Source organism: Lathamus discolor, unplaced genomic scaffold, assembly GCF_037157495.1.
Source record: "Lathamus discolor isolate bLatDis1 unplaced genomic scaffold, bLatDis1.hap1 Scaffold_51, whole genome shotgun sequence".
Lineage (NCBI taxonomy): Eukaryota > Metazoa > Chordata > Aves > Psittaciformes > Psittacidae > Lathamus > Lathamus discolor.
In genome coordinates, this window is record NW_027069376.1 from 180404 (window position 1) to 207976 (window position 27573).

At 56.1% G+C, this 27573-nt stretch overlaps 1 protein-coding gene across 3 annotated transcripts in view; it reads left to right on the forward strand.

Annotated features, from left to right (window-relative positions):
- The first annotated feature begins 232 nt into the window (after positions 1 to 232).
- WIZ (WIZ zinc finger) overlaps positions 233 to 27573 on the forward strand; it is a 43232-nt gene continuing 15891 nt past the window's right edge. Inside the window, exons 1-4 of one of the 3 annotated variants that reach the window (XM_065664653.1) lie at positions 233 to 570; positions 5749 to 6194; positions 22535 to 22595; positions 25081 to 27557. In XM_065664653.1, the coding sequence (XP_065520725.1) occupies positions 233 to 570; positions 5749 to 6194; positions 22535 to 22595; positions 25081 to 27557 (3322 nt within the window). Of the gene's footprint in view, positions 571 to 5748; positions 6195 to 22534; positions 22596 to 25080; positions 27558 to 27573 lie in introns of those variants that run through there. The other 2 variants (XM_065664655.1, XM_065664654.1) reach the window with 2 other exon arrangements.

Consider the following 27573-nt stretch of genomic DNA (forward strand, 5'->3'; position numbering starts at 1 on the left):
TCTCAAGATGGCGGCGGTGCGCCGCCGTCGCTCACCGATGACGCACAGCGCAGCGCCCCCCCCGTTGCCTCACTTTCGCTTCCCTTTCTCCTCTCCTCCCGCCACTCCCAAGATGGCGGCGGCGCCTCGCCGCCGACGTCATCAGCGGCGCGCCGCGCGGGGCGGGGGGCGGTGGCACGCAGCAGCCGCTCCGGCGGGGCGGGGGCGCGCGGCGGGGGCGGCGCTGCCCAAGATGGCGGCGGCGGCGGCGGCGGAGGCGGTGCTGGGGCCTCGTTCGCCGCCCCCAAGATGTCGGCGGCGGCCTGGTCGCGCCCGGCGTGACGTAGTCAGGCCCCGCCGCCGGGAGGGAGGCGGGGGAGCGGCCGGAGCGGAGCAGGAGGCGGCGGCGGCGGCGGCGGCGGCGGGACCGGGAGCGGCGGGGCCCCCGGCGGGGGATTTAAAGGGACCATGGCCCCGTCGCGGCGGCTGCTGTGGAGGCCGGAGCCGGGCAGGAGGCGGCGGCGGCTGCAGCAGCGGCGCTGCCGCTGAGGGGGAGCTGCCCGGAGGGCCCGGCCCCGGGGGCCCGGCGGGGTGAGTGCCCCCGGAGGGCGGCGCGGGGGGGGGGGCGGCCTTGGCCCGGCGGGAGACAAAGCCGAGGGAGCCGCGCTTGGGGCGGGGGGAGGCGGCGCTGACACCCCCAGGACCCCCCGGACCGGCCCCGTCCGGGGTGCTGAAACCAGGGGTGGGGGGACCCGGGGTCTGAGGTAACCGGGAAGGGAGCGGGGGGACCCCGGGGGCCGGGGTCGGAGGTAAACGAGAGGGGTCCGGGGGGAGCTTCGGTACCTGAGGTAACCGGGAAGGGACCGAGGGGGCCGGGGGGGGTCTGAGGTAACCGGGAAGGGACCGAGGGGTCCGGAGGGGCCCAATGGGTCCGGGGGGGTCTGAGGTAACCGGGAAGGGACCGAGGGGTCCGGAGGGGCCCAATGGGTCCGGGGGGGTCCGAGGCAACCGGGAAGGGACCGAGGGGTCCGGAGGGGCCCAATGGGTCCGGGGGGGTCTGAGGTAACCGGGAAGGGACCGAGGGGTCCGGAGGGGCCCAATGGGTCCGGGGGGGGTCCGAGGCAACCGGGAAGGGACCGAGGGGGCCGGGGGGGTCTGAGGTAACCGGGAAGGCACCAAGGGGGCCGGGGGGGCCCAATGGGTCCGGGGGGGTCCGAGGTAACCGCGGAGGGACCGGGGGGGTCCGGGGCATGGAAGGCCCCACGTGTCCAGGGGGGTACAGGGACCCCCGGGGGGGTCTGTGCTCCATTGGGGCCCCCCGGGCCTGGGGCAGGCAGAGGCGGCAGCCCCGGGACACGGTGCCGGGATGGATCCGGATCCCTGCTGACGCTTCCCATTGGCACTTCCCGTGCTCCACCGGCACGGGGGAAAGGGAGCAGGCTGTGCCCAGGGGTTCAAGCAGCATCCGGGCACGAAATCTCCATCGGGAGCTCCTCGTCCCGGTTCTCCACTGCTTGGAGCCGGGAATGTTTCCTCTTCCCAAGCAGCTCCATGGTGGGGAGCAGGCTGGAGCGCAGGCACCGCATGGCACCGATGGCAGGAGCGATGACCCCGAGCACCTTTGGCTGATCCCACTGTGGTTTGACGCCGCTTGGAATCCCTTTGGATCATCCCGGCACAGCTGGACGTGGAATTCCCTCCCCAGAGCATGGTTTTGAGGAGGTGCCGCATGGATCATCGCTGCTTGAGGCTGGGAAATCCCCTTCCCATGGTGCCGACCACCCCGCAGCTGAATTCCGTGCGGATCCCAGCACTGGATCCTGCCCAAAACTCCTTGGATCCTGCCAGGACCCCTCACCACGGGATCTGCTGGAGCCAAAGAGGAAGAGCTCCGCAGGGAACGCGTCCGTTGCTCATTCTGGCTTTGGGATGGGGGCAAAAAGCTGCTTTTGTCCTAAATGAGCTTGGTAACGCCAAGGAGAAAAGTCATCCAGGATCAGCCCTGGGAGCTTCCCGGATCCTCCCTGAATTCCTTTTGCATGGATATCCGGAGTCCTCTTCATGTGTTTTCATCATGGCTCTGATGTGTTTTGCATGGAGATGGTGTTTGTGCCACCTTGGCTGTGGCCTGGGATGGAACGGGAAAGACCGGCACCATCGTCCCGTGATCCGGTGAGGAGGAAGGAATCACATGGAAAACCCACGGAGCTGGAATCTGCCGGCTTGGAGCAAGCTGGACCCTGTGAGCCTGGTTTGGAGGGGGTAAAATGGGCACAGCCTGTGGTGTGGCTGTGCTTTGCTGGGCAAGGGCCTAAAGAGGACGTGGAAGAGCCAAAAGAGCACATGGAAGGGGCAGAAGGACACGTGGAGGGGGCAAAAGAGCACGTGGAGGGGGCAAAAGTGCGTGGAAGGGGCCAAAAGAGCACGTGGAAGGGGCCAAAGAGGATGTGGAGGGGGCCAAAAGAGCACATGGAAGGGGCAGAAGGACACGTGGAGGGGACAAAAGAGCACGTGGAGGGGGCAAAAGTGCGTGGAAGGGGCCAAAAGAGCACGTGGAAGGGGCCAAAGAGGATGTGGAGGGGGCCAAAAGAGCACATGGAAGGGGCCAAAAGAGCACGTGGAAGGGGCCAAAGAGGATGTGGAGGGGGCCAAAAGAGGATGTGCAGGGCAAAAAGAGGATGTAGAAGGGGCAAAAGAGGATGTTCAGGGGCCAAAAGAGCAAGTGGAGGGGCCAAAAGAGCACGTGCAGGGGTAAAAGAGCACAGGCAGGGGCAAAAAGAGTATATGGAAGGAGCAAAAGACGTGGAAGGGCCAAAAGGAGCCATGGAGGGGCCAAAAGGAGCCATGGAGGGGCCAAAAGGAGCCATGGAGGGGCCAAAAGGAGCCATGGAGGGGCCAAAAGGAGCCATGGAGGGGCCAAAAGGAGCCATGGAGGGGCCAAAAGGAGCCATGGAGGGGCCAAAAGGACCCGTGGAAGGGCCAAAAGGACCCGTGGAGGGGCCAAAAGCACTCATGGAAGGGTCAAAAGGACCCATGGAAGGGTCAAAAGGATACATGGAAGGGCTGAAAGAGCACATGGAAGGGCCAAAAGGACGCATGGAGGGGCCAAAAGGACCCATGGAAGGGCCGAAAGAGCACATGGAGGGGCCAAAAGAGCACATGGAGGGGCCAAAAGAGCACATGGAAGGGCCAAAAGAGCACATGGAAGGGCCAAAAGGACATGGAAATGCCCCCATAAAGGGGGATCCAAGTCCCAGCCAAAGTCTTCCTTAAGTCCAAGTCTTCCTTAGGCTCCAGCCCAGAGGATCCCGGATCACAAGCTCCTCCCGGAGTCTTTTGGCCTTGGGGAAGGGCCCTTTTCCCTCCCGGACTTCCAGGGCAGGGAATGATTGTCCCCACTTAACCGGTTTAGCATTTAAATTGTCCCGATCCTGCTCCGCCTTTGCATGGCTCTGGGCTGATGGGCTGGGGGAAGGGATTCCTCCGTCTGGCTCCCACCTTGGCAGGGAGCAGAGCTTGGGAAGCGACCTTGGGAAGAGGCTTTGGAGACTTCTCGGTGAGCACCGGAGTCTTTTAGGGTGTTGGTATGGAGCAAATTGGAAGGGGGGCGTGTGTGTGTGTGTGTGTGTGTGTGTAAATCTCCTTGTTTTTCCCTATCCTGGTGAGCTTAACATCCCCCCCGCCCTGCCCCCGTTGGGTTTTTGGGAAGGACGGTGGCACAGCACATGGATGCAGCCGTGTTTTGGGAAGAATCAAAGGGAAAACTTGAGGAAATCCATGATTTATGGAGCAAGGTGGGGATGTGACACTGATGTCATCTCCGCCCCCCCCCCCCCGGTCTGTGCTGGGTTTGTGATTGTGGTGGGTGATGCTGAGCCTGATTCCAAGGATTTGGTGTCATTCCCGGCATGGGGAATTTGGCACGGTTGCTGTGGGGCGTGTGGTGGGGAGCAAAGGTTGGGATGGAACGTGGTGCCGAAGGGATGCAGGGGTTCAGTGCTGGGGAAAGAAGGTGGCAGCTTCCAGTGGGATTCTCCCAATGGATTCAGTCCTGGAATTGGCTCAGATCAAACCCACAGGCCCCTAAAAGGCAATTTTAAAATACAAACCCATTTTGGGGTGTTTTTCACCCATCCTCACCTCGATGGATCCCCCCGGCTTGGGAATGCGCCAGGATCTCCAGTTGGATCGAGATGTGGCTGCAATTAAGAAGGGAAAACTCCACGATGGCTTTTCCAGCCCTGGATCCCAGGTTTTCCTGCCTGTCCTCTGGTGCCTTTCCCTGCAGTGGAGTTGGCACATTTTGGGATGATTCCTTGCTGTTTGTTGGGAATTACCAGGAGGAATGTTGGTGCCACTCTGGAGCAACACGATGTGGAAGCTTCTCCAATGCTCCTTGTTGGCACCACGGATGAGCCACTGGTGGGAGAAGTGGTAAAATGGGAATGCTGTGTTTTTCCAACTGGATTGAAGCTGGATGGTGGTTAAAGATGAAGCCGGTGTGGGGAGCGGGGTGGCTTCATCCTGGGGGAGCATCCCTGATCCCAGCAAACCCCTGAACATCCACAACTTGGGCTTCGCTCCCCAAAACCCTCCCACGGACATGGTGCAAGCATCGATGTGGAGCCAATTGTGACAGTGAGAGCATCCCACCAGCACTGGGTGCCAAGTTGGGGTGCTTCCCAAGGAATATCCATACATCCAAAGCCAGCTGGAGAACCTGATCCTCACGGATGAAAGCCTCTGGCACGTGGAGCCGACATAGGAATGAGCTGCATTGATTTTCTCTTTTCCCTTCTTATGGGCAAACTCAACCCACATTCCCTGGGGGAGCGTCGGGATTCCAGGTTGGCATTTCAGGATGGCTGCAGGCTGTCGGTTGGGGTGTGCTTCATCCCTTCTACTCCCTCAGCCCCCGGGGCAGGAAAACTGGTGCCAGCTTGGAATAATTCCCTCTTCATTTGCATTCCTTACCTTGAAGGTATTTATAGGCTCTTCTCCAGGGTAAATTTAGCTCCTTCCTCTCCTCCCGTGTGCCTTTATCCTCCCATGGAGCTGATAAGCCCTTTAGTGCCTCTTTCCTCCTGGTTTTCCCTTCTCCGCCTGGATCTGGATTCAACCCATGCAGCTGAGAGCAGGATCCTGAGCTGATCCTTTTATTTCTCCCAGTGATCCCAGTTTACACCCTTTACCAACAGGAGCTGACCCTGGAAGGTGTTTTGGGGTGATGGGTTGGGACTGGGGACATCCACACTCGAGTGGCCAGCATTTGGTTGCCCCTTTGAGGGGTCCCAAACCCTTCAGGGGTCCCCCATTCCAAAGGTACCCATCCACTTGGATTCATCCAGGGGAAAGGATGCAGCACAACATCCCAAATCCCTCCCCCATCCTGGGTTTGGGGGTGGCTGGTGGCAGAGCCAAGCTGTGGGGTTCCCATCATCGGATGGAATTCTGGGGGGATAAAGGAGCAGTTTGAGGGTGACTGGTGGGGGTTTGGGAAGTGCATGGCAGGGAATGATGGGGATGAGCATGGAGAGCAAATTGGGATGTGGGGAAGGGGGGGGGGAGGCTTCATATTGGCGTCCAGCAAGGACCCAGCACCAAGGGGCAAGTGATGGGACCCGATGTCTCAGCTGCTTCTGGGCCACCGAGAGCTTTGGTGACCACAGCAAGGCCTCGAGACCCAGAGCAGCCCCTGCTTCCCCTCCAGCTGACCAAAATCCAGCTTCCCTTCTCATGTCCTCCTCTTGTGTCCCTGCTTCCTTCCAGGTTTGGCCGTGGATCCCTGGCCATCGGCGTTCCCGAGTGCCGGCGCGGGGCTTTCATCCGAGTGACCCAGCACAATCGCCGAGGGATGGAGAAAGCTGTCCCGAGCTTCTCAGAGCGCCAAGGAGATGGAGGCAGAGCCCTGTTGATGCCACCAGAGCCAAGCAACGAGACTTTTCCTCCTCTGGAGTGTCCCCAGGGGGAAGAGCGGAGAGCAGCTTTCCTGCAGGATGCAAAGAAGCCCCTGGAGAACCCTGGGAGCTCGGTGGAAACGGAGGCAGAGCTTGAGGAAGATGCTTTCTATGCTGAGGATGACCTGGAGACCATGAGCAGGGAGGGGAAGGGACCCTCCAGTGTCGAGCTGTGCCCGTTGCAGGAGGAACCTGACTTCTTCTCATCGCTGGCTCGTCAGGAGCCAGACGTTGCCCTGGAGGCAGACGACGTTGCTGGTGAGTCCCTGGTTGGTGCCATTGGGGTGGCTTTTGGGGATGGGGATGAGGTTCAAGAAGGCTCAGTGCTGGGTCCTGCGTATGGGCCGCACCGATCCCATGCAGTGCTCCAGGCTTGGGGAAGAGCGGCTGGAAACTGCTTATGGAAAAGGAGCTGGGGGTGCTGGCTGATGGAGCTTGTAGTCAAGAGTCTCTGGTTGGTACCGGTGTCCACTTGGGTGTTGAGATGTTGGCTTTAACTCTTTGCATGGAGCTGGTCTGGCCAATTCCTCATCTTCTCAACGTGGTTGCTCCAAGTTGTCCATAGGTCCCTGGTTGTCCGGTGTCTTTAGAGGACTAACCCTCTCCTGCCCCAGCTTCTCCATCAACCCAATGCCAAATGCTGGCCAGATGCCACCACCCCGAGTCCTACCTGAACCCCTCCATGTGTTTGCTCTCCTGACCTTCCCCATCCCTGCTGGGAATCAGGAGGCCATGGAGCCCACCAGTGGCCTCTACTTGTCCCCTGGCTGGTGGGTGGCTTTGTTCCCGTCTGGAATGGGAGTTTCCATCAACAGGATTGAATTCAAACCTCATCTCCTGCTTTGCAAACCCCCATCACTGCCTCCCAACTGGAGAAACCAAGGTGAAATGGCCCGAAATGCCCCAAAACAGAGGCACACCAGGCTAAGGGCCTTATGGAGTGGGAAGACCCCACACGGAAGCTCGTGGTGCCACCAGCCTGAAGGCTTTGGAGCTCTTTGTTCTTTGGTGGCTCTATTCTGCTCCACTGGGCTTTGAGCTGAGCATTGCTGGTGGTGGCACCTGAACCCTCCCCAGCACCAAGAGTGATGGGGGCTGGTACAGAACCCTTCCCATGGCCTTTTGGGGGCCTCTTTCCCTTTCCTTGCTCCTTGAAGGGGTGGGGGGGGTGGGGGGGGGGGCTGGTTTTGGCTGTTCCTTGGAAGTGTTTTGGGATGCTGTAACACAACAGGAACTCAGAACCAGTTGTGGTAACTCAGGGTTGTGCGTGGCACCAACAGGGTCTGAGATGCTCCAACCTTCACCCCATCACTGTATGGGGCTCATCCCTGTCCCTCCATGGGGTGTTTTGGGGATGTTGCTTCCCTGTGAGGTCCACAGGGTGGGATCTGAATGGTTGAGCCTTTATCTCCATGCTCTTGGTCCCGCCTTGTCCTTATCAGCCCAGCCAGGAGGGATTTCCTCCCCATATCAGCACAGGGATCATGGGAGCGGTTGGAGCTGTGGTCAGAGCCCATCTACACGTGGAGCTTTCACTTGGTTCTTCCTCTCCCCACCACCCTCATGGCTTGGGGGTGCCCACGGAGAAGCTGGTGCCCTCAGTGTGTCCCCAGTGTCCCCAGGGGTGATGGAGCATGAGGAGGTTCCACTGGAGGTGAGGGGAGGTTCTGGAGGAGGATTTGCCATCATGGCACTGGGAATGGGGAGGTTGAGGTGGTTTGGGCTGCAATGTGGGGTGGATGGTGCCATGAGGTCCCTGATGTGGGGACATGTTGTTTTGGGGTTGCTGTAGCGCTGTGGGGTGTCCCAGGGTCCCCAGTGTGGGGACAGGCCTGCTCTGGGTCAGGAGCAGTGCCACCAAGGCACCTGGGTGCCCTGGAGATGCTGTGATGCTACAAGGTAGAAGAAGAAGGAGCTTTTGTGGGGCTGGTGTGAGGTTCCGGACCCCAAATCTGGGGTTTGATGGAGTTTTGATGGGCATTTGGTGGGGTTTGTTGAGGTTTGATGGGGTTTTGATGTGTGTTTGGTGGGGTTTGGTGAGGTTTGATGGGGTTTGGTGGGGTTTGATGAGGTGGGATGGGGTTTAGTTGGGAATGGGTTTAGTTGGGATTAGGTTTACGAACAACCCTGAGGGAAGGTGCTGGCTTGTCCCACCAGCTCAGTGCTTTCTGGTCCCATGGGGCTGTAGACTATAGGTCTCTTTCTTCCTGTATCCTCTCTTAGGAGGTAATTCCAAAGTGTGGGATGTAATGGGCGCCTGTGCTGCGTGTGTTGGGAAGTTGTTCCCATCCATATGTCCAGCTTGGGGTGGTTTGGGACCAATCCATCCTTGTGTTGGCATTCATTTGCCACTGGGGAGTACTGATGCTCAACCGCATCCCACCTCTGGGGTGCTGGGAAGAGCCTGGGGTGTTGGGTTTGGGATGGAGCCTTGCTCTTGGTGGCGGCCTCTTGTCCCCAAACAGGACATGGGTTTTGGGCTTGGGTTGTGTCACCTACCAACAGAGCATGTGTGAGGGTCCTGAGGCGCTGTCGCCTGTCCCACCTCTTCCTGATGGATGTTCCAAAGAACATCTGGATGAGCCTCCTTGGGGGCTTGGAGCGAAGGCCTGGAGCGGTTGGGTTCTGGGAGCCTGGGATATCAACTGAACAGGATGAGGAGGTCAGAGCCCTTCCAGTGCTGGGGTTTCTCCTGGATCTGGGCTTTGGTGGGTGCTGGGACCTCATGGCACCATCCTCGTTTTAGGTGGGAAGCACTGGAGTGGGTTTTGGGGTGAAACTCGTTGTTCTTGCATGGTGGGTCCCCATGCTGAGGTGCTCCAGCGTAGGAAATGGTGCTTTGGTTTGATCTTGGCTTGAGCAGAGAGCTCTGAGCCTTCAGTGTAGCCCATCCCAGGGTGTGTTTGCTAAGTGCTGGGCTACTCTGTGGCCCATCCTTGAGCCCCATCCAGAGCAGATACCCAAGACATGAGACCAAACACTTACTGGAGGTGCAGCTTCTCTTAATCTTGCCTTAACTCCTCAGGACAGCCCCTGGTGCTTCCATCCAGTGCCTCTTCCTGATGTTCCTTATCCCGGCCCATGAAATCCAGGCTGGTTTCCCCCTTATCTCTTTCCTTGCTGGAGCTGGGCTGAGTTTAAGCTCTCGGCCTCCCTGAACTGGGAGGTTCTGCTCCCATTCCCAATGACCTTCCCGACTGCTCCCACTTGGTGGACGCTGCCAGGAGAGATGTCATCTTGTTGCCTAGCAAGTAAATAACTGAAGGCTTGAGGCCAGGACGAGAGGCAGGGCTTGGCCGGAGCTGGGATGCGGAGTGCACTTGGAAACCTGGAAGTTGGATGGAAAACCCCCACGCTGCATCCCTGTAACAGTGAATCTCTTCCCAAAGAGCCCCTGGGCTCTGGTGAGATCCCACTTGGGTGCTGCACCCAGCACTGGTGTCCTCAATACGAGGACATGGAGCTGCTGGAGCAAGGGCAGAGGAGGCCACAGGCATAAGCAGGGACTGGAGCAGCTCCCGTATGGAGCCAGGCTGAGGACATTGGGGCTAAAGAAGAGAAGCGGTTTGGAGAGCTCAGGGCAGCTTCCCGTGATGAAGGGGGCTCCAGGGATGTGGAGAGGGAACTTCATCAGGGATAGAGCAAGGTGCCGCAGGAAAAATGGACTCGGTCAGAGATCAATGTGATCAGACCAAAGCCGTTTATTGCAAAGCATCTATCCCTTCTATAGTGTAGTCTGCACCTGCTTACAAAGTTGCTGTATTATAGTCGGCTACATATACAGTAGCTTGCTGTATTATAACTGGACACATATTCTTGTGGCACACAGCAACTAGTATACAACTGATCAAATAAGCATATGGGAACTTAACCTTTAAAGCTTGCTAACAGTTCACTATCTTGTATCTTAGCACATTCCAGTTTCTTCTTATCTTGCTTGCACCGTTACTTTTGCTTCCTTATGCACGTCCTCCTTCATCCTCGACTCATGTCAAGCTCCACACAGGCGCTTGCTGACTTGGGAACATGGCCATTCTTTGCTAAAAATCCATCCGCAACAAGGGATTGTGGGAACAATCCCTGGAACAGGGAAGTTCAGCTTGGAGATAAGGAAGTTCTTCCCTGGCAGGGTGCTGGGACATTGGGATGGGTTGGATGGAGAAGGTTTGGATGCCCCATCCCTGGCAGTGCTTAAGGCCAGGTTGGACAGGGCTTGCATCAACCTGCTCTAGTGAAAGGTGTCCCTGCCCATGGCAAGGGGGTGGAACTGGATGACCTTAAGCTCCTTTCCACCCCAACCCATTCCACGATTCCATGACTTTGGGGGTCAGGAGCTTTACGCCCATGCCGTGGGCTAAGCCCCCAAACAAGGATTTGCTCGAGCGCTTGGCTTGAGATGTGGTCCTCAAGCATCCCATCAAGAGGGTGGGGGGGAGCATTCAAGGTGGGCTCAAGCTGCAGCCTCACATGGACAAGGTGTGTGGTGAGGGGGGGTCCTGCCTGGTGCCTGTCGTGGTTCTTGGTGCACAGGGAGAAGGGCTCATCCCAACACTCATCCCAGCACCTGCCGTGCCTGTCTTTTGGTGCCTATAAATAACTCCCAGATCCACTCCCGGAGCTCCTGGAACTGGGCCACGGGATATAAATAGGCTGGGGACAACTCTGGGCACGGCCAGGGATTCTCCTGGTGCCTCTGCAAAGTAGGACATGGCCCAATCCTGCTTCTCCACTGGGTGCTGCACTGCTGCGACTCTGCTTTGTGGCCATGCAAAGGCAAGGTCTTGCTTGGGGGGGGGGAGTGTTGGGGTTTGGGGTGGTTTGGTTGGGTGCAGCACCCCTGGGGGCTGTCCTGCTTCATCCAGGTTCTCCAGAGATGTGGAAAACCTGGAATCTGATGCTTTTGCCTCAATATCTGTGGCAATATCAGGGCAAAGAAGAGATTCAGAGCAGCCCAAGGAGAAGGCCTTGGGGGTGCTGGTCGATGAGAAAATGAACATGAGCCGGCTGCAGTGTGCGCTCGCAGCCCAGAAACCAACCGTATCCTGGGCTGCATCAACAGGAGCGTGACCAGCAGGGCGAAGGAGGTGATCCTGCCCCTCTGCTCTGCTCTCCTGAGACCTCACCTGGAGCATTGTGTGCAGTTCTGGTGTCCTCAACATAAAAAGGACATGGAACTGCTGGAACAAGTCCAGAGGAGGCCACGAGGATGATCAGGGACTGGAGCACCTCCCGTATGAAGATAGGGTGAGGAAGTTGGGGCTGTTCAGCCTGGAGAAAAGAAGGCTGCGTGGGGACCTCAGAGCAGCTTCCAGTACCTGAAGGGGGCCTATAGGGATGCTGGGGAGGGACTCTTCATCAGGGACTGCAGTGACAGGACAAGGGGTAACGGGTTCAAACTGAAACAGGGGAAGTTTAGATTGGATGTAAGGAGGAAATTCTTTCCTGTGAGGGTGCTGAGGCACTGGAATGGGTTGCCCAGGGAGGTTGTGAGTGCTCCATCCCTGGCAGTGTTCAAGGCCAGGTTGGATGAAGCCTTGTGTGGGATGGTTTAGTGAGAGGTGTCCCTGCCCATGGCAGGGGGGGTGGAACTGGATGATCTTGAGGTCCTTTCCAACCCGAACTGTTCTATGAGTCTGTGAAAGCTCTTCAGGAGCATGGTTGTGGCAAGAGGAAACTGATGCTGGGTCAAGGTAGGGACGGAGAGGCTTTGCACTGGGCTTCCTGCGGCTCCATGTCTGGGCAGGATCATGGTGGATAACCCCAAAATGCTTGGATTTAGGTGTTTTAACAGCAAAAAGAGGATAAAAGGAGCTCTTGGTTGATGCTGTTGGTCCCCTCCTAGACAGGGATGAAGGGAAAGTGGAGCCTTTAACACCAGTGATGGGCCCTGGGACCACTAGAGGTGGTGGCCCACAAGTGGGGAGCGATGATCTCCCAGATGAGTTTGATTTGTATGGGATTTGCTGCCGCAATTCCATGCACAGAAGTGGCCCGATGGGATTCATCCAACTGGGAGAGTTGGACAATGGCCTTGTGGAACCTTTTGGAGACTCTGGGGAGGTCCCAGTCAACTGGAAATGGTCAAAGCCAAGGTGGATTCAGGAGGGAAGGTCCTCTCATCCTGACTATCCTCATGGATGAGGGAAGGTGTCTCTGTTCCACAGCATCCTTCTGGACTGCTTTTTGAGGTGATTTAACCCTGTTTTAACCATGGTGAGGCCAAATCCTTCCTCCATTGATGCTGTTTTAGGTGTTTAAACCCAGTTTTAACCATGGGGAAGCCAGTGGTTCCCATTGTTGTTGTTAGGTGGTTTAACCCTGTTTTAACCATAGGGAAGCCAAATCCTTCCTGGAATGGGATGGATCCAAAGAAGTTGAGTCTGCACCAGTGGCTGGAATCCTATCAAGCAGCTTGGATTGGAACTGCGCTTCCATGAGCTGCTGACGAGGGAAGTTTGTTGCCTCTGGTCCCATAAATCTTCCTTAAAACTGAATGGATCCAGAGGGATGAATTTGCTCCTGGAACTCTTTCAGGGAAGTAAAAAAACCAAGGAAAGGTTTGCAAGGATCTGCTTGGACTCCTCTGAATAGGGCTGGCACCCTCAGTTGGGGGTTCTTTCTCATTGCCTTTGCTTTCAAAAGCCTTGGTAATTCCCAGTTTTGGGAATTTTGGGATCAGAATGGGAAACACTGGGGAGAGACTTTGGGTTGGAGGTTGTTGTCCTGGGGCTAAATGGGATTGGGACCATCCCGAAAGGTGCTTTAAGGCAAGCATCATTGGTGCAAGTGATGCTCAGAGGTTGCAGCATGGGCCAAGCTGGCAGAAGAAGGAGCAGGTTTGGGCCCTGCCTGCCCTTGCCCCATGGTCCCATCTGTGAGAGCCTCGGGAATCCCATTGGTTTGGAGTATCCTGGGAATTACCTCTTGTCCTGGAGCCTGGGATCAAGCCCTTAACCCTCACTATTGGCCTTGTACCATATTTCTCTTGGAGGAAGCACAGCCCCGACCTCTCAGCTCCTGGAGCTTTTGGGATGGGTTTGGGCTCTTCATCCCCCTCCTAAGCTCTGCAAACACCCCAAGAGCTGAGAAGAGCCAAGTGTGACCCTTGTGCTGCGGGCAGGGAGTGTGGGGAGGCTGGGAAGAGGAGCCAAGCTGCTCTCTGGGAACGTGTCGGGTTCCCTATGGATCGTGCCAAGGCAAACAAGCCACGCTGCCGGCTGCTTGAGGCTCCGCATCCTTCCCCCTTCCTCACACCTCCAGCACTTGGGGTTCATCTTGCTCACGCTCCAGTGATGGAGCCTCATGTCGGGGCTCTTTGACCTGGTGTTTATGGAGTTTTGGGGGGGAAAAGGGGGTTTTCCACCTCCTTGGATGTGCCGGAGGTTTTCCAGCAGGGAGCGGATGCCTGCTGAAGCTGCTGCCAGCTGCTGACTCTGCTCTGCTGCCGGCAGAAGTCAGGGAGCTGCAGGTTGCAAACACATTTAGATGGAATCATGGAATGGTTTGGGTTGGAAGGGACTTTAAAGCCCATCCGGTCCCAACCCCCTGCCATTGGCAGGGACACCTTCCATAGAGCAGCTTGCTCCAACCTGGCCTTGACCACTGCCAGGGATGGGGCATCCAAACCTTCTCCATTCATCCCGTCCCAGTGTCCCAGCACCCTCACAGGGAAGATGCTGAACTCCAACCTGAACTTCCCTGTTTCAGTTTGAACCCATCACCCCTTGTCCTATCCCTGATGAAGTTCCCTGTGCACATACTTGGAGCCCCCTTCATCGTCTGGAAGCTGCTCTGAGCTCGCCACACAGCTTCTCTTCTACAGCCCCAAAGTCCTCAGCCTGGCTCCATGTGGGACCTGCTCCAGCCCCTGCTCATCCTCCTCTGGCCTTGCTCCAGCAGCTCCATGTCCTCGTATTGAGGACACCAGAGCTGGATGCAGCATCCAAGTGGGGTCTCACCAGAGCTCAGCTGCTCCCACTTGATGCAGCCCAGGCCATGGGGGGTGTTGATGGCTCCCGGTGGGCTCCTCCTCACCCAACACCCCCAAATCTTTCTCTTTGAGCTGCTCCATCCGTTCTCCACCAAACCTGGAGCAGTGGGGGGGCAGTTGTGCTGGGATGAGCTGGAGCTTGCTGGATGCTGAGTCAGCAGGGCCAGCACCTCCCCTTGCAGCAGGTCCCCACCTCCGGCTGCCAAGACCCAGAGCCCACATCCTGAGTGGCTGCTGCCTTCCCAACTGCTGGAAGGTTGTGAGAGGGGGGACAGGAGAACCTGGAATGGTGACAGAGGGGGGCAGGAGAACCTGGAATGGTCACAGAGGGGGACAGGAGAGCCTGGAATGGTGACAGAGGGGGGCAGGAGGACCTGGGATGGTGACAGAGGGGGGCAGGAGAACCTGGAATGGTGACAGAGGGGGGCAGGAGAACCTGGGATGGTGATAGAGAGGGGCAGGAGAACCCGGGGTCGTGATAGTGACAGAGGAGAGAGGAGGGACAGGAGAACCCTGGACCAGTGATGGTGACAGAGGAGAGAGGGATGCCCTCATCCTGCAGCACATAGTAGGACCCTGGTCTCATGTGGGGTTATGGTGGGGGGGGGGGTGTCTGTGGTGTCCAGGCTGGGTGATACCAACCAGGGGACACAGTAGATGGGCTCAATTCCATGCAGGGATGGGATTCCCTCTTGTATGGAAGAGGGTAGGAATGCTTATGCTTCTTTTTAGGGAGTTGGAGGGGCCACCGGTGCTTGTCCCAAAGCCCATCCATTGGGAAGGACAAGCCCCCAGAGGGTACTTCAGGGTTTCCTTGTGCCCATTGAGACCTGTGGCCATCCCTGTGTGTTGCTGGTGGATGGAGAATGTGGAGTGGCTTCAGCTGGAGCTGACGCGTGATCCATGGTCTTCTCCTATGGGAATTGTCTCATGTTCATCCTCGCTCAGTGGCGTCAAAGCTGATGTTGGTTTGCTGCTGGGTTTGATGGTGCCTGAAGCTCCTTGGCTCCTGCTTTGGAGGTCCTGGTGATGTGGTTTCTCTTGCCAAGAGACCTGGGGGCACCGGGATGTTGTTCCTGACCCCCACGTTGTCCTGGTGCCTCCCCATAGCCTTGGCCTTCTCCTGGGACAGTGACCTGACCCATCCCTCATCCAGACCTAGCTCTGGAGATGCTTTATGGCCCCTCATCCCCTTCCCATGCTGCTGTTTCAGATGTTGCTCCATGCTCATGGAGGTTCCCAAGTCTCTGAGCCCCGTGAAGGCTTCTACCCCTTCCGGTTCAGTAGGTGGGGGACAGTTGGGTGGGTGGATACTGGGAACAGGCAGGAAGGAGCTCCAAGGATGGAGGTGCCTCTGGGGGACCATCCTCTGTCCCCATGTACAAAATGAACCCAAGGAGGAGACCAAAGGATGGGAATTGTGCTGATTCCCAGCATCCCAAATGCGTTCTGGGTGTCTTGTGCCCAACCTCTCTTGGTGGGGAGACCCTGCATGAGACAAGTGTCAGGTCACGGACCTGATCCCATCATTCCCAGTATTTCTCTGCATAAAACCCACTGAAATGGCTCCAAAAAGAGCCGAGCAAGGGATGACTGGGATCACTGGGATGTGTGGAGCTGGCAGGATGGATGGGACCAGCACGTGGTTCCCTCTTTCCTGTGGTTTTGGAGCTGGTTTGTGTTCGTGCTGCTTGGAGCCAGCGGGACAGGTAGGGATGAGTTTGCTTCTCCTATGAGCCTCAGTTAATGCTTTGATGGAAGGATGCCATTAAAACCATGGAATTCTGGGGCTGGGAAGCTGCATCCGTTCAGGGTGCTGGGTTGTTCAGCCCATCCCAGGGCTGCCCATCAGGATCAGGATCTGCTTCTCCCCCACTCCCAGCCAATACAGAGTCCTCCAAGTCCAAAGTCCCAACTCAGGCAGCTCCTCCCAGGCCAGAGCCTGGAGTAAAGCTCCCAGCAGTGAGTGTCCAACCCGTCCTGCTGCATCCCATCCAATCGGATCCCTTCGTGTAGGAGCTGCAGCTTCACTTGGATCTGGAGCAGAACATGGGGTACGTAGGGGTTGATCTGCTCCACACCTCGTGGTCTGCTTCACTTGGGCCCTTTCCTGTGTCTTTCCCTGCCTGTGCAAAGTCCACACTGGATCTGTCAGCACCTGGATGCTGATTGCACAATCCCGGGCATTCCAGCCCTTGAATCCATGAGCTTCCTGGCCACAGAGAGGTGAAGGGACCCACATTGCTCCCGGCAAGCCCAGGCAGGAGCTGTTGGAGTTGCATGAACACAAGGGCACCATCCCCAGCTCCATCAACAGCCATGTGAGACATGATGTGGTGCCAGCTCCTGCTCTTAAGGTCACCTCCCTGCAGGATCCCTGCATGTCCTGGAGCCCTGAGATGCCACGAGAAGGAAGTGCCTCTGGTTTCCATCAGCTTTTGTTGGAGCAGGACTTGGAGCTACATGGAGGGAAACCAACCCCAACTGTGCCCACTTTGAGGAGGAACCATGAGGGTTGTCTCTGGCCAAGCCCTCTGCAGCAGATCCTCTGGAGTCAGGAGCACAGTTCCCACCTTGCTCCTGGCAAAGGGTTGGAGAACATCACCTCTGGCTCTGTTCGGGTGCTCCTTGAGGCTGGGGGTGAAATGGGTTCTCCTGGAACGTGGCTGTTGCCAAGCATGAGGTGATGCTGGGCTCTTGGGATGGAGGTGAGTGTCTCCTCCAAGAGATGCTCCGTTGTGGAGCATCTCATGGTGCTCCTGGGGAGCTGTACCTCTGGTGGCCCTATCTAGAATGGGTTGGGGAGGAAAGAGCTGCTGGTTGCCCCCTCTTCTGCAGAAATCCATGTTTGGCCTTTTCTGTGGCCTGCAAGCTATGGGATGGATTTGGAGATGGACTTGTGCAAAGCGTTTGACACTGTCCAACACGACATCCTTCTCTCTAAATTGGAGAGACATCAATTTGATGGATGGACCACTCGGTGGATAAAGAACTGGCTGAAAAGCCACACATGCAAAGAGTTGTGGTCAATGGCTTGATGTCCGGCTGGAGACCGGTAATGAGTGGTGTCCCTCAGGGATCGGTGTTGGGACCGGTCTTGTTTAACATCTTTGTCACTGACATGGGCAGTGGGATTGAGTGCGCCCTCAGCAAGTTTGCCGATGACACCAAGCTGTGTGGTCCGGTTGATATGCTGGAGGGAAGGGATGCCATCCAGAGGGACCTGGACATGCTTGTGAGCTGGGCTGCTGCCAACCTTATGGAGTTCAACCATGACAAGTGCAAGGTCCTGCACCTGGGTCGGAGCAATCCCAGGCACAACTACAGGTTGGGCAGAGAAGAGATTCAGAGCAGGCCTGAGGAGAAGACCTTGGGGGTGCTGGTCGATGAGAAAATGAACATGAGGCAGCTGCAGTGTGCGCTCGCAGCCCAGAAACCAACTGTATCCTGGGCTGCATCAACAGGAGCGTGACCAGCAGGGCGAAGGAGGGGATCCTGCCCCTCTACTCTGCTCTCCTGAGACCTCACCTGGAGCATTGTGTGCAGTTCTGGTGTCCTCAACATAAAAAGGACATGGAACTGCTGGAACAAGTCCAGAGGAGGCCATGAGGATGATGAGGGACTGGAGCACCTCCCATATGAAGACAGGCTGAGGAAGCTGGGGCTGTTCAGCCTGGAGAAGAGAAGGCTGCGTGGAGACCTCATAGCAGCTTCCAGTACCTGAAGGGGGCCTATAGGGATGCTGGGGAGGGACTCTTCATCAGGGACTGCAGTGACAGGACAAGGGGTAACGGGTTCAAACTGAAACAGGGGAAGTTTAGATTGGATGTAAGGAGGAAATTCTTTCCTGTTAGGGTGCTGAGACACTGGAATGGGTTGCCCAGGGAGGTTGTGAGTGCTCCATCCCTGGCGGTGTTCAAGGCCAGGTTGGATGAAGCCTTGTGTGGGATGGTTTAGTGTGAGGTGTCCCTGTCCATGGCAGGGGGGTTGGAACTGGATGATCTTGAGGTCCTTTCCAACCCTAACTATTCTATGATTCTATGATTCTATGGGCTGGGATGTGGGAAGTGCTTCCCTGTGTTTTGAGGGGCGAAACAGGGATTAGGGGCTGGAAAACGTCCCATTTTATGGATTTCTTCTGGATATCACTGGAACATTCCCAGTGTGGGTGCCTCATTGCCCTTGAACCAAACCCTGGTGCTGGCTTGGGTGGCATCACACCGGTGACCACCCAGCCACTCACTTGGCCACCAGTGAGCTCCAGTGCCGCCATCCCAGTGCTTATCCCACCAGGTGGGTGTCTCCATTGGTTTTCTCACCACTTCTGGTGGTTCTGGACCACATGTGGAGCCCAGATCTTTCCTTCCAGCTTCTCTCCGTGGTGTATCAGGAGCTGGTGCCAACCTGGGGTGGTTCTGCTCTCAGACACCTCAAGGTTAAAACTCGAGCTTGAAGTTGGAGCTGGGCTTTAGCTCCAGAGCTAAACCAGCCCTTGCGTCACCTCAGCAAATGATGCAATATCTCCCCCCTTGCCTCATACCAGTGCTCAGATGAGCCCTCAGCCTCTAGAGGAAACGAAATGTCTCTTCTTGCTTCTCTTTCTCAAGTTCTTTTCCATAGGCTGCAATTCCAAAGCTTGGGAGAACGTGTGTGGGCTCAGAGGAGGCTTTTTTTGGGGGGGTTGGGGGCTTTTGGAGGTCCTCAGGCTGTTCAGACAAGAGGCGTTGCAAGTTCCTGCCCACTTGGCTTCGGTTTTGGTGCTCGAGGAGCTCAGTTGGGGTCTAAACCAAGCCATCACCCCCTGAGGGACCTCTTGTCCTCCCATGGAGGCTGCTCCTTGTCCATTGATGTCCTTTGGAAGTGCTGGTCCTTCTGCAGTGGGAATTGGATTTGGGAGCTACTTGAGTTGGAGCTGAGGCTCCTTCCTCATTCGTCGTTGCTGAGATAGGAGATGCAGGAGGTCGGGGGTGGGGGGGTGGGGTTCCTTCATGCCATCCTGGAGGGAATTCCTGTTGTATTCCAGGCTGGAGCCTCTCATAGTCCAGCAGCTTCTGAACTTTGGGAACTGATTGTCTTCTGAAAGGGTTTTCTGTCCATCTTCACCCCTCTCTGCTCCTTCAGGCTGTCATGAGACCTCCACCATTGGACTGGAAACCACCATCCAGAAGACCTCTTGGCTTCAAACTCTTCTTTGGGATTTTAATCCTAAAATTATGGAATAACTGAGGTTGGAAGGACCCTCCAGAGGTCTTTATCCCATCCCTGTGCTCAAAGCAAAGTGAGGTTGCTCCGGCCCCATCAAGTTGAGCTTCGAGCATCTCCAAAGATGGAGATCCAAGGAGAAAGTGTCCCATGTTGTGACTTCCTTGTCCTCTCCTTGCACAGGTCCAGGCTTCACCTTGTCTCCACCCTCCGATGGGTGGCTGGAGGTAGCACCTTCATGCTCTCCATCCATCACATCCTCCAGCACCTGATGCATGGGGACCTTCATTAGGCTCTCTTCATCCAGTGATGGCTCTACCAGCACCTCAGTGACCTTCTGATGCTGCAGGGACCACCTTGCTCATTGTCAGAGCTACTGTTGGGTGCATCTTTAGCCTTCAAATACGTTTCAAGTAGCTCCGGTATGAAGCAACCTAATGCCTTTGTGTAGGAAGCATCTGCCATAGGAAGAGGGTGCCATGGAGAAGCACCTCAGTGCTCATCCTGGTGGCTTCTGGGGCCTTGGTGAAGGTTGAGGTGAAGCGCTTTGCACCCTGATACACGACAGAGCCTTTTGAGTGTGGTGGCCTCCATGAGGTTCTTCTGGAGATGCTGGCATCTCTCAACCCACAACTCTATGGAATGTGTTTTGTGGTTGACCATCACCAAATGTACCCAGAGCAGGGTCCAGGAGATCTCCTGGGCTCCATGTAACTGCTCCTGCACTGGGGATGTCACAGGTTTCTCCCTTATCAATGGCTTTTTTGGGTGTGTTTTGGCCATGGGCTCATGTGATGGTTTGGTTTCAAAGTGTTTCCGTGTCCTGCTTGGTGCTTTAGCTCTTGGGTGAGAGGAAGAACATTGAGGAAAGACCCGTGGCCTTGTGTTCATAGAATCATGGAATGGGTTGAGTGGGAAAGGACCCTGGGATCATCCAGTCCCAACCCCTTGCCATGGGCAGGGACACCTTCCATAGAGCAGCTTGCTCCAAGCCGTCCTGGAACACTGACAGGGTTGGAGCATCCAGACCTTCTCCTTTCAACCCATCCCAGTGTCCCACCACCTTCCCAGGGAAGAACTTCCCTTATCTCCAAGCTGAACTTCCCTGTTCCAGTTGGAGCCCATTGCCTCTTCTCCTGTTCCTGGTGAAGGTCCCTCCATGTCCTCCTTGTGTTGAGGACAGCGGAGCTGGATGCAGCACCCAAGTGGGGTGTCCCCAGAGCAGAGCAGAGGGGCAGGATCCCCTCCTTGGGCCTGCTGCTTGGATGCAGCCAGTTTGGAGGGTGTTTGACCTCTGGGAGGAGAAGCCTGAGCTTGGGAACGGAGCCAGCTCTGCTCCCTGGGGAGGAGCTGCAGCTCCTGGCCTTGAGGAGCTGGATTTCCATAGAGGGTAACTTGGAGCCTCTGAAGCCATGAAATTCCCTCCTCCGGCTGCTTCCAAGCAGCGGGATGGCGGGAGGGCAGGTCCCTGCTCCCAGGAGCGGATAAATCACCCCGTGTTTGCCTCCAAAGGAGACAGCTTCTAAAAATAGGGATCATGCTGGAGCTGTGGAGAACAAAAGAGTCCCTGGGAGGCTCCTGCCACCGGCTTCCTCCCTCATCCGTGTCCTCTGCCCCCTCCATCCGTGTGCTGGGGGTTAGGGAAGTGTTTAAAGCCTTCCCATTGGAAGAGCAGCCGGAGGAGAAGGATCTGGGGGTGTTGGGTGAGGAGGAGCCCACCGGGAGCCATCAACACCCCCCATGGCCTGGGCTGCATCAAGTGGGAGCAGCTGAGCTCTGGTGAGACCCCACTTGGGTGCTGCATCCAGCTCTGGTGTCCTCAACATAAGGAGGACATGGAAGGACCTTCAGCAGGGATAGGACAAGGGGTGATGGGTTCCAACTGGAACAGGGAAGTTCAGCTTGGAGATAAGGAAGAAGGATGCTGGGACACTGGGATGGGTTGGATGGAGAAGGTTTGGATGCCCCATCCCTGGCAGTGCTCAAGGCCAGGTTGAACAGGGCTTGCAGCAACCTGCTCTAGTGGAAGGGGGCTGGAACTGGATGAGCTTTAAGGTCCCTTCCAACCCAAACCATTCCATGATTCTATGAAGGGCTGGGATTTTTCCCATCCTTTCCCTGGCATTCCCACCAGTGCCTCAGGTTTTCCTGCATGCTCTCCCATGACCTCGGCAGCTTGGCCCTGGATCCCACCAGCCTCTTCCAAAGGGATTTTGGAGCCAAGAGGACATGATACGGGAGCCAGGGATGCTGCCACCTCTCCAGTGCTGATGCTGGATAAACCCTGGATGTGGTGGTCGCAGCTCCGCAGGAGCTCCAGCCCCATCATCTCCAGCTGAGTCCTTGGAGATGCTCAGCCTTAGAAGTCCTCTGCTTTCAGGGCAGGTCCTGCTCTTGCATTCGTCACTGATGTTCTCTGGCTCAGTGCATGGTGGAAGGTTCAGCTGCTCTTCACTCATCCCTTTCCTCCATAAGCCCCAGGCATGGTTGATGCTGGATCTCCTCCCTCCTCCAAGCTGTGGCAACCTCATTCCCGTGGCCTCCTCCTTCTTTCCACCCCACCAATGAGCCCCAGGCAACATCTTGGGCATCCCATGACCCAAGGTGGTGATGGGGATGATGGTGATGGAGCAGGGACACAGGGCAGGTCCTTGGCTTGGCCTGGGGCTGGGCCACAGCAGGTAACCAGATGGATTCATGGATTCACCCAGCTTCCCAGCCTGGAAGAACAAGGGAGTCCCGGCTTTCCAAGTGGCTCGACCGGGATGGGGAGATCCAGAGTGAGCAGCAAGACCCCTCCTTGTCCTGCCTTGAACTCAGGCTTGACCAATGGATCCTGGTAGGTCGGATCCAGACACAGCCAAAGGCTTTTCTCCTCTTGAGGAAGGACATGTCCAGCTCTGATGGAGCTCAGCAGATCTTCAGGAGGCATCTTCCTACCTGGCATCTCATGAGGAGACTTGGAAGTGCTTTAGAGGATCCATCCCAAGGGTTCAACCAACACCGGCATGAAGCAAAGCTCCTCCAAGCCCCAGCTGGTGCTCAGGCACACGGAGAAGCCTTGAATGCCATTCCAAAGGCAGGGAAGCATGCCAATGCCTTGGAGGCCCCATCCATAGAGGCAGGAGAACCAGTGTTCTCCACAAGGTGGACCAGGACAACCCTTATCCAACCACTCGTGCTGGTATCCATCTTCCTGCTTGGCTGCAGGAATGATTCTCCATCAGAAAGGTTCCTATGGGATGAAACCCTCAAGTGAGGCTCGGGAATCCCATAATCCAGGCTGGTCTGAGGTGGGAATGCCGGGCACAGGAGCAGAGGGGATTATGTGCTGGGAATACACCCTAAACCCTCATTTGAAAGAGCCTCAGGTGGACACTGACCTTGGGGCTTTCTTCTCTTCCAGATGAGCCTGATCCTGCCCTGTCCGGTGCTGTCCCGGCTGCTGCTCACAGGACGGAACTCGGGTAAGTTCCCAAGGGATGTCTCCATGGATCCTCCCGCTGTGCTCCAGTTCTACAAAGCCCTCAAATAGCTCCCTATGTTGGAGGAGGGATTGTCCCACCATGGAGGACATCAGCAGGTCCCTTTAGAGCCAGGCAGCTCCATCCCCGTGCTGCAGAGCAGTGTGGGCTGCTCCAGTGCATCCCATGTATCCCGCTTCCCAACAAACCTCTCTGCTCTGCCTGCCCTAAATCACATTCTGGAGCCATCCTAGTTCCTCTTGGAACCATCCCCATTGCCCTCAGAGCATCCCAGTTCCCCTCGGAGCCATCCTGCTTCTCCTCAGAGCATCCCAGTTCCCCTTGGAGCATCCCAGTTCCCCTCGGAGCCATCCTGCTTCCCCTCAGAGCATCCCAGTTCCCCTTGGAGCATCCCAATTCCCTTTGGAGCCATCCCAGTTCCCTTTGGCACCACTGGACCTTGCTGCGAGGGACAGCGATGCTGGGAGGTGGGTGCTTGATCTGGGGGCATTGGGTGCCCCAAAGGGGTGTCCTAAAGCACTTGGAGCACCCAGGAAGGACCGGGATTGAGGTGCCAGCCCAAGGCTTATTTTAGTGCCTGTTGTTCCTGGCTCCTTCCTGGGCCAAAGGTTCCTTAAGGAGCTGTTTTAATCCGGTTTTAATCATGGTTTTATCATGGTTTGATAATATTTTAGTCCCATTTTACATTTTAGTCCTGTTTTAATCACATTTTAGTCACGTTTTGGGACGTTTTAGTCACGTTTTGGGATGTTTTAGCACCCCTTTACATTTTAGTCCTGTTGTAATCACGTTTTAGTCACATTTTGGGGCATTTTAATAATGGTTTCATAATGGTTTAGGACATTTTAGTCACATTTTAGTCCTGTTTTACTCATATTTTACGTTTCAGTCACAGTTTAGTCACATTTTACTTGTGTTTTACTCCTGGTTTACCCATGTTTTACATTTTAATCACTTTTTAGTGACATTTTAACCCCATTTTACTCACACTTTACTCATGTTTTACATTTTAATCACTTTTTAGTGACATTTTAACCCCATTTTACTCACGCTTTACTCATGTTTTACATTTTAACCACACTTTAGTCAGGTTTTAGTCAGGTTTTAATCCCGTTGATGGGATTTCAATGGTGTGGGAATTGCATTTCCCAGCTGCCACACCACAGACAATGGGGATCCCGGCCTTCAATCCGCAATCATTCCTCTGGAATTAAAACAGGGAGCTGGGAATGGGACTGAAGTGGGCTGGGAGGGTCAGTTCTTCCCTGAACTTGGCTTTTCCCAGGAAGAAGCTGGGAACAAATAGGTTGGAAAAGAAGGCGAGATTGATCCGTGCGGATCTGGCAGTGCTGCCGCCTCCATCCAACAAAGGCACTTTGTTCTCCTGCAGCACAACTTGAGACAGTGTTTTGTAGGCCCTGGAGTCATTGGGCTCCATGATCCAGCAGGCTCCTTCCCTAGGGATGGGCTAGCAGTGGGCAGGAACCGGGATGTGGAGGTTTGCATCCTGCTCTTGGCCATGGGTGCTGTGTAGAGGGAGTAAGCCGGGTATGAAGCTGGCCGTGGAGGACAGAAGGGTCACATCATTAGGGTCAGGATGGGGACACAGAGGACCCTTGGGTCTGCTTAAGCCCCGTGAAGCTGCCATCAGGGCCACTGGGGCTTCTGGATCTCTTGGATCCCAGTTCTGAAGCCTAAATGTGGGGATCTGGTGCCATTCCAGGCTCTTTAGATCCTGTCTCATGCTGCTGATCCCATGCCAGAGGGAGCCATCTCTGTTGCACCCTCATGGTCCTCGCCATGTCCTTTCTTCCCTGAGAAAGCCTCCAAGCCCAGTGTAGGACTTAAAACCCCACCAGGCTGGAACCACCCCTTTGGTCCAAGAGATCTTTGGGATGGTCTGTGTTGACCATGAGATCTGTTTTGGCTGAAGTGAGAAGCATCATTGCTAAGAGCACGTACCTCTGTTATGCTGGGGATAAAGGAGGCCATCAGGGGTCCAAGCGTCCCAAGAAGTTAGGAGGGGAAAGGGAAGGAGAAGCAAAGAGTGGGATGGAGCAAGGGAAAGGCAATGTGGTGACGGGAACCCAACAGTCCTGTTGTACTTGGCATGAAGTACATGTTGTATGTACATGTACATAGCCGCTGTAAGGAGCAGATAGAGCCATCGCCAAAATGGGCTTGGAGCAAGACCAGAAGGGATGGGTGACCTCATGTCCCTGCTCATTGCAGGGGGTTGCAGATGAGCTTTGAAGATCCCTTCCAGCCCAAACCATTCCATGATTCTAAGATGCAGAAATGTGGCCACGGGAAGGTGGGAAGGGATGGGCTTGGCTTGGTTCTAAGTCTTTATCTGGGACAATGTGGGAGTCCCCATGAAATCCCATCCCCTGTCACCCTGTAACGCCAATGGGAATGCCTCCATCGTCTCCTTCACCCCTTCTTAACTCTCCGAACTCATTTGCAGCTCCACAGACGAAGAGCATTTGGAGTTCCAGAAGGCTTTGTACAGAACGGATGCCAGGAGCTCCTTGGACCTGCGAACCATGGCCTGGGACACCTCCACCCTGGAGAGCAGAGCAGGCGATGGCAGAGAAGAAAGCACTTTAAAGAGGCTCTCTGGCTTGAAGGACTTGAAGGACACGCGGTGTGGAAAGGAGGCACCATTTGCCATGGAGCCCCAGCTTGTAAACACGGTGCAGGTGGACCCTGAGAGTGACTCTGAGGACCTGGGTGGTGGCAAGGGGACAGCAGGGCCACCCAGCCCTTGTGCTGGGGCATCGGTTGGCGGCGGCGGTGAGGAGAAATACCTGAAAACGGAACCAAAGCAACTTGAAGGCCTCAGCAAAGAGCACTTAGAGAAGAGCAAGAGGGGGATCCAGAGGGTGGACTGGATCTCAAGACCCACCAGAAGCCCAAGTCCTCACTATAAAGACATGGGCAAGGTAACAGATGTAGCAACCAACCTACCCTTCCGGGGCCAGGCCGTGCGTGAAGTGCCTCCTCCGCTGTTCAGGAAAACACTGAACCCTGTCCTCAGCAAGGCCAAATCCTTGGAAAGCTCCTCATCCCATAGGAAGGGGCTGCTGGTTGACTCGGACTTGGGGGAGATCAACCCGCTCAGCACGGCCGAGTGGACAATCCCAAAGCTCGGCGCGGAGCTGGCCGTGGGCAAACAGACCTGGACAGTGAATGCTGAAGACTCGGTGGAGAGGATGCCATTGATGTCTCTGGATCCCGCTCCCTGCAGCTCCTACGACATTGTGATGAGGCCCTATGTGTGCAGTGTGTTGGTGGAGGAGCAGGGGAAGGAGGAGCTGGGTCCGGAGGAGGACCCCACGGTGTACACCTGCATCGAGTGCAGCATCTACTTCAAGAAGAAGGAACACTTGATGGATCACATGCTGCAGCACAATCGGGGACCAGGGAGGGACCAAGACAGGGATGCTTTGGGAGGACAGTGTCAGTTCTGCTGCAATGAGTGTGGATGGGCCTTTGGAGACCCCACGTCTTTGGAGCAGCACAAGAGGCTCCACCAGGAATCCAGGGAGAAGATCATTGAAGAGATCCAGAAGCTGAACGAGTTCCCAGACGAAGGCCGGGACGCGCGGCTGCAGTGCCCCAAGTGTGTCTTTGGCACCAACTCCTCCAAGATCTTTGTCCAACATGCCAAGATGCATGTCAAGGAGAGGAAGGACCAAGGGGCCAAGAGGCTGAACCTCTTTGGAAGCACAAGCAGTGGAGAAATCCAGGATAGCCCCATGCATGGCATCTACAAACCCTTCAAACCCGATGAACACGCAGCCCTGCAGATGCAGGTTCCGCCCCAAAGCAGCAGCAAAGGGCTCAGCACCTGCGTGCTCTGCAGCTTCCCGGCTCCCAACGACAACATCCTCAAGGAGCACATGAAATACGCCCATTCCCACCTCTCCTGGGACACGGAGGTGTACGAGGATGATCCCAATCAACCAGGAACCAGCAGAGATGCCTACAGCCCGGCCCGCACGGCCCGCTTTGCCGACACAGATTACTTTGGCAAAGCAGAGCAGCTTTTCCCACCACCTTCCCAGGAAAGCACATCCCATTACGAAGCTGTTCCCAGCTTTGCCCTAACGCATCCCAGACACAAGAGCAACGGAGCTGGCAAGAAGGACTACCAGGCATCAGGGTTTCACGCCAGGAAAGCGGCTCCCTATGGTGCCCCACACAAAACCTTGGGATTATCCGGTTTTCCCTCTGCTAAAGCTTATTCCCAGTTTGCTCTGCAGCAGCTGAAAAAAAAAGGAGGAGCTCAGCCCCTTGAAGGAGAAGGTGATGCCCTCAAGAGTCACCCCATGGGGCTGGAAGAGCTCAGGCACAAATGGCTGTTGGGCAACGATGCTGCGAGCATGGAAGAGGAGATCTCCAGAAGCACAGAGATGGATTTGGGTGAGAACAGAGGCATCAAAGCCCTCAGCATCCCTCAGGCTGCCTTGGACCTCAAGAGGACGTTCAGAGACACCTTGAAGGCCACGGACCCTTCAATGGCTTCAGAGGAGCAGCAGCAGCAGTTGCGGATGATGGTCCCCATCGTCCTCCTGGAGGAGGTGAACCTGCATCCCAAAGCGACAAAGAGGCCCCGGGGGAAGCCCTTCAAGAAGAAAGCGCTGCTCCCATCCCGGGACTTCCTGATGGAAGAGCCCATTCCCTTGGATATGCTCCTGTTGGATGCTCCTCTGGAGCTCGATGACCTCTTGGACTCGGACTCACCCATGCTGAAGAACGAGGAGCGGAAATGTCCCTATTGCCCTGACCGCTTCCACAATGGCATCGGGCTGGCGAACCACGTGCGGGGCCACCTCAACAGGGTGGGGGTGAGCTACAACGTCCGTCACTTCATCTCGGCAGAAGAAGTCAAAGCTATAGAGCAAAAGTTTTCCTTCCAAAAGAAGAAGAAAAAAGGTAGTATGTATTCAATTCA